Raw genomic sequence first — 6,505 nt, forward strand, 5'->3', positions numbered from 1 at the left:
CAGTGAATTCTGCTAACTCAGGCAGGGAATCAAACCCAGGTGACCTCCATGGTAACACCTTCAGCTATTTCATTCTCAGTGATGTATGGCATCATTTAATTAAAGATCAGATCTTAACAGATGGACTGAAGGTGAAAGTCAGTGTTTCAAGTGTTCATGAGGGTACTTAAACTAAACACATATTGTATTATTTCTTTTCTTCTTTTTCAGTAGATATGAAGGTCTTAAAAAATCTTTTAGAAAATCCTTTTCTGGCACACCTCAAATCCCAGGGAGTGGCACATGTATGGCAACCTTCAGATCGCTAGGCCCTGAAAATACCTGCATGGCGCCAGGTACACATGACACACAATTAGATAATAGATACCCCACCCTGTTTTGGGAATACGCTATGTAACCCTGAATAGCCAGTCTTCATAGGAGAATACTATGATAACTCAACTTTTAATTGTTTGATATTTAGATACCCAATTCTCCCTTGAAAAACCCCACCCACTGCTGGGGTAATACACATTTACCCCATCAAAGAACTTACAGGAATATTTGTGCACTTTGCTGTCATCCTGTTAATTCTGTCAGGCAGTTTCTATTATGTCTTTGAAAGAAGAGAGGCATGTGTCCAAAAGCCACATTAATGTATGAAAGGCGTATTTGAAACCGCTTAATAATGAAGCTGTAGCTATTCAGATACATCCTTGTGGGAACAAAGGAATTTCCTTCTTTATTAGAGGTAAATTAAAAATACCCAACTCATTCTTCCTCAACTCTTATGGGAAATAGACTAGCCCATCTTGTTTTGGAGGACTATGAAGATACCTCAAACTTTGTTCATGGAATATACATATACCCCATCCATTTTTGTATTGGGTGGGGTGCTTTCCTCAGGTTGCACACACTGAGAATATAACCTAACCGCCAGGATATAAGTGTATTCGCGTCAGAGTATAGTTTACTGTACGTAACTTTTTACAGTTTATCTCAGAATAGATCAGGATGCCATGGAGCTGATGTAGCGGAAAACAAAGCCTGCCTGGAGACGAAGAATGGAGACCTAGTGTCCAAGCATGTTCAGGTTCCAGGGGTGTTTAGGCCACGCCCACTTGGGCTGTGTGTGTGTGTGTGTGTGTGTGTGTATATATATGGCTCCTCTGTGTAACCTGTCAGTAGAAGGTTGTTCTTCTCTCGCAGGATCAGCTCCCTCTAAACCTCCAGCAGCATCATCACCATCATGAACACCACATCTTTTAGCTCCCGCCAGCTGTCGTTCTCCGGCTCTGCAAACAAGCGCGTGTCGGCGTCGCGCGCTTCCAGTGTTTACGGCGGCGCGGACAGTAACAGCGTGCGCGTGTCCTATGCGTACGGGGGCGCGGGCGGGTCAATGGGCTCTTCGCTGGGCGCCGGCGGGTCTCTGGAGAATGGCGGGTGGGTCGCGGGCTTCAGCGAGAAGGCCACCATGCAGAGTCTGAACGAGCGTCTCGCGAGCTACCTGGAGAAGGTGCGCGCTCTGGAGAAGGCCAACGCGCAGCTCGAGCGCCAGATTCGCGAGTGGCATGAGAAGCGCACGCCCTCCAAGCGCGACTACAGCCACTATTACAAAACCATCGACGAGCTGCGCACCAAGGTGAGCGGGCACATCTATAAGTTATGGATGTTTCAGGACATCCGGGTTTGGGTTTTATTTAAAAACAAACAAACAAAAACAAACGAACAAAAAACGTGTTTGTTACTTTTATGTTCTAGTGATAAATTTATGTTAGCGCGTGAGGCAGGGAGCAAAATCTGAAGTGTAGTGACGTGCCATATCTGGGTTTCTGTATTCTTATAGAAACTCTTTTGTTAAAGTATTATTTCAGTTTTTAATTATTGGTAAATAAAGGCATATGTGTAATATAGTATCATTAATATATATAAGTGCCCCTGGGGTGTGTCATTTTTAATACTAAGTTGTCATCCATTGAAATTATGGAGTTTCCCAGTGTTTAAATGTGTTTCTACTGATTTTTTTTCAAATTTCCTTCATTCTTCATTCTTTGAAACAGAGTGATTGATGGTGTCTTTTTATTTTTTGGGGGAAATTGTGATTGTAGAAAAACAATGGTGAATGGAACCAGACATCACGCTTACAGCACAAATGCCAGTGTAAAAGATATGGACTGATGATGTTGATGACAGAAAATAGTGGCAAATTTTAAATACCTAAATTCCTCCCTCTGTTGAACAGTGAAATTGTTCCCACATGGAATGATGGAGCTCCATCCAGTACACATGAGATATGAGATCTGGAAGTTTATTATGTCTATTATGCTCTTTTGGCTGAATATCATCAATTATTCATAGCAATGGGTGTTTATTTCCTTCAAAATAAAAGTAATGACTACTCTGACTTACCATTAACCCACCTTTCTTTTATTCAGATCAGTGCCGCGACCCTCGACAATGCCAGGATCATCCTCCAGATTGACAATGCCAAACTTGCAGCTGAAGACTTCAAAGTCAAGTTAGTACTGTTATAATTTATTCGATTAAGATTTCTTGCTTTTTGAAATATTTGTTTACAAATTACTTTGAATATTAAGATTTATTTTCCAACTTAACAGAAAATTGTACTATCTGATCAGTGTAGGGCAGATGTTTGGGGATTGGGGGGGTGTAGGTCCCAAAAAAAAAAAAAGGCCAAATGTACTTAGCCATTTATAAGTGAAGACGAGCTGAGGCCATATAATATTTTTACCTTAAAATGACAACTTCAAAATTATTGTGAAGTTTCACTGGCCTGTTATAGGGAGAATAGAGCCCCTGCCATGTTCAGCAATAAAACAATGCATTATGTACATTTTGGAAGAGGGTAGGAAATAATCCCCTCCCCTTCCTCTTTGATTTCAGTACAGTGTTGTAAATTTGACCAATAAAAATTACCTTGTGTTTAAGAAACAAAATGTGAAAAAGCCTAGAAGACCTGACTATGGGGTTTCTGATACCGCTCCCTGTACACTTCAGTTCGTTAGGACGACTCTAAGGGCCTGGCACTGACAGGGGGCCCTTTGAGGGCTATTAATATTATTTTAATAGTATTGCCTTGTGTAGGGGGGCATCTTTTCAAAATTTCCAGCAGCGCCCCTGCATTTAGGCACATAATAAGTAAAAAACAATAATCCAGAATACTAACCATTACTTTTGTGGTCAGGTATGAGAATGAGTTGGCAATGCGCCAGTCTGTTGAGAGCGATATCGCTGGACTTCGCCGAGTCTTGGACGAACTGACCATGACTCGCTCTGACCTGGAGATGCAGATCGAAGGTCTGAGGGAGGAGGTCGTCTACCTGAAGAAGAACCATGAAGAGGTGAGAGATTGATGCATGTTTGTAACTTTAAAGGTCACACCTGTATTCATCATATAGTCCTTGTTTAACGACAAGCTTTTTCCAACAAAAGTAGCACAGTATTTCTGAAAGAGATTATTATTTGTACATTTTATTCTATCAAAATACGATTCTAATGTTATTTAGCAACAAGGATAAAACACTATAGTATTTAGCAAAATAAACACATATTAATCCTGCTGTGTGTGTGTATATCCTGTAGGAGCTGGCAGCCCTGCGCAGTAATATGACCGGCAGTTCAGTGAACGTGGAGGTGGACGCTGCTCCTCAGCAGGACATGTCTCAAGTCCTTGCGGAGATCCGTGCTCAGTACGAGAACATGATTGAGAAGAACCGCAGGGAAACTGAAAACTGGTACAAGGGCAAGGTGAGAACTGTTAAAAGTATTACATTACATTTGCAGTTATTTGTTCATAAATGCTTAAATATTAAAATATGTTGTGTTAAATACATTACACCTGGTGTATTATATCTCAGAGACATTATAAAGGAGGAGGAGTTCATATATGAAAACTATATATATAATTTTTTTTTTCTAAAAAATACAACTTATGTATTTTAGTCTCACTTAAAGGCATAGTAAGAAAACATGTATTTCTTGGACCAGTTAAGGAGAAATCAGCATCATAGAGGTACTGCCCTATCATGTCACTGACATTTAACCTCTCTGTCTTTGTCTCCCTGTATGTCTCTCTCTGTTTCAGTTTGATGAACTGAATAAGCAGGTGAAGACAAGTACAGAAAGTATCCAGACATCCCGCAGCGAGATCAGTGAACTGAAGAGAACTCTACAGGCCCTTCAGATTGAACTGCAGTCTCAGCTCAGTCTGGTATGCACACTAACATGTACACACGCATACACACACACACACACACATTATTTTCATGAGATTAGTATTAGTGTTATATCACAGTACTCATACATCCTCTATCTCTCACTCACTCTCTGTCTCTCTTTTAGAAAGCGGCTCTGGAGGGCACACTTCTTGACACTGAGTCTCGGTACAGTGCCCAGCTCTCTCAACTGCAGGCAATGATTAATTCACTAGAGGCAGAGCTATCGCAGGTTCGTCTGGACATTGAGCGTCAGGCCAACGAATACAAGATGCTGCTTGACATCAAAACCAGGCTTGAGCTGGAAATCGCTGAGTACAGGAGACTGCTGGATGGAGAGGACGTCAAGTGAGTCCACCTTAATACTCTCAGCCTAATATGACAGTATTTTTTTCACAAGCAATTTAGTTTTCATTATAAACAATACATTTTGTAGATGTCCTCAGCACATAAACAACGTCACTTAGCTTATGTAAAAGAATTAGCAGTTAGATTTCTCAATCTAACGTGTTAAGGTACTGTAACAGACTTAGTAGTTAATGTTCTCCTCCAAGGGTGCTTGGAGCTATTGTTTCATCTGTTATTATAACACAATAAACTGTAAATGTTCCCTTAAGTTAGTTAGTATTCTCCTCCAACTTTGTAAAGCTGACAGTGGAACTACCAATGGCTAAAATTAGGGATATTGTAACTGGATATATGGGCTGTGATATGACTGTTGTTATATCACCATGATAGTGTTATGACAAATTATTATTAATGTCAGGTAATTGTAGTGTATCATCATAGTGTACAATTTTCAGATATTGCTTTCTTGTGGATAAAAATGATCTGGAGATATTAGGCATTCTCCTTATTTCAATATGATTTAAATATTTTTTTCTCCTTTTTCAATACAGAAAGACAACAGTGACCCAAGTGGTTGAGGTCAGACCTCCTCCTCCTAAACGTAAGTTAGTTCACTATCATTTGTACCATTAAAAATGCAGAGACAATAAGTATTCATGCAGTGTAAAGGTCAGTACGTGGATAGTGTCAAGGTATACAGTAATATTTGTAATTTAGCCTTATAATTAGTGGCCTTCTGGAAAATATATTTATTCACTGTAGAAATAATATTATAGATTGAATTGTAAATATGAAATATGTTTTTTTTAAATAAATTAGCCTGTGATTAGTGTCTTTTTATAAAATAGTTTGTTTCACATTATTAAAAATCTTAATTCTTCTGCTCACTGTAGCTGAGCCTGTGGTGACTAAGCGTGTCCGGACAGTGGTGGAGGAAGTGGTCGATGGGAAGGTTGTCTCCCGCACAGAGGACGTGGATGTGGAGGTTCTGAAGAAATAAGAACTCAAAATATTCAACCTTCTCACATCATGAAACATTCTCTGTACCAAAGCTAGTGGTAATTCATCTGTAAGAGACAAGAGAATGTAACTGTCTGATTATACTCAGTGAATAAGTTTACCCACTGTAACAGCTGTGAGAGTTTTAAGCAAAATACTGAAATAAAGAACAATTTGAAGTGCCATATCATAGTGTGACTGTCATTTCTAATACTTCTAGTTTGTTTATAGGCTATCTACACAATTCTAGATCAATAAAAACGGGTCCCCCACTTGTGTAAATGCCATGCGTAAAACAGGGTTTAGTACAGAATCTCTGATAAATCCAGACCACTAGGTGGCAGTATATGCTTGATAATGTGAAGAATTCATTGGCAAAAATGACTGAATGTTTCTCTAACTGCTGATGAAAGAAGCACATATCTATTATTTCATCATTAATTAAATAGCTTGAAAATAAAGCTAAAAACAATTACTTGTAATACATCTGTATTAACACTATCCAGCTTTCATAGATCCACTTTAGCTGAAGGAAGTTCAGTCAAATATCTTATAGAACCAATATTTCCAAACTTTTATAGACATCTACGCATACACCAATTTTCAAGTAAAAATGATCAGGAGTTTCCTCTTTATGGCAGATCAAATCCCTAATCTTCTAGAAAAACTGCATACTAGTGGCTGGAACATTTCCTGTTAGGGTTTGATGAAAGCGGTCATGTACTAATGATAGACGTATGGAGAGAGATTAGTCTCAAAATACTTTACAAATGCGGAAATGTCACTCCACAAATTAAACACAAGTCACATATGTGTTTCCCTATTCACAAATGAATACATCTCAATCTGCGTCTCACGGTCTGCAGTTTGTACAACTATGAATTTTAATTCATAAATACATGTTTGTGGTTTTCATAGATATATCATGTTTTATGCGAAAATAA

The 6,505-nt window shown here is 39.0% G+C and overlaps 1 protein-coding gene across 1 annotated transcript; it reads left to right on the forward strand.

Annotated features, from left to right (window-relative positions):
- The first annotated feature begins 1,174 nt into the window (after positions 1-1,174).
- On the forward strand, positions 1,175-5,741 carry LOC136676340 (keratin, type I cytoskeletal 13-like). Its single transcript, XM_066653269.1, has 8 exons — positions 1,175-1,621; positions 2,415-2,497; positions 3,185-3,341; positions 3,583-3,747; positions 4,085-4,210; positions 4,342-4,562; positions 5,114-5,163; positions 5,456-5,741. The coding sequence occupies exons 1-8, from the start codon at positions 1,229-1,231 to the stop codon at positions 5,560-5,562; spliced, it is 1,302 nt and encodes a 433-aa protein (XP_066509366.1). The 5' UTR covers positions 1,175-1,228; the 3' UTR covers positions 5,563-5,741.
- The last annotated feature ends 764 nt before the right edge of the window (positions 5,742-6,505 follow it).

Source organism: Hoplias malabaricus, chromosome X2 (genome assembly GCF_029633855.1).
Source record: "Hoplias malabaricus isolate fHopMal1 chromosome X2, fHopMal1.hap1, whole genome shotgun sequence".
NCBI lineage: Eukaryota > Metazoa > Chordata > Actinopteri > Characiformes > Erythrinidae > Hoplias > Hoplias malabaricus.

What these genes read in the sequence shown, in the direction of transcription:
- LOC136676340 (XM_066653269.1), top strand. Translation starts at nt 1,229, where the DNA reads ATGAACACCACATCTTTTAGCTCCCGCCAGCTGTCGTTCTCCGGCTCT. An exon ending in AAAACTGGTACAAGGGCAAG is followed by an intron (nt 3,748 to 4,084) that starts GTGAGAACTGTT and finishes TCTCTGTTTCAG; the next exon opens with TTTGATGAACTGAATAAGCA. An exon ending in CTGGATGGAGAGGACGTCAA is followed by an intron (nt 4,563 to 5,113) that starts GTGAGTCCACCT and finishes TTTTCAATACAG; the next exon opens with AAAGACAACAGTGACCCAAG.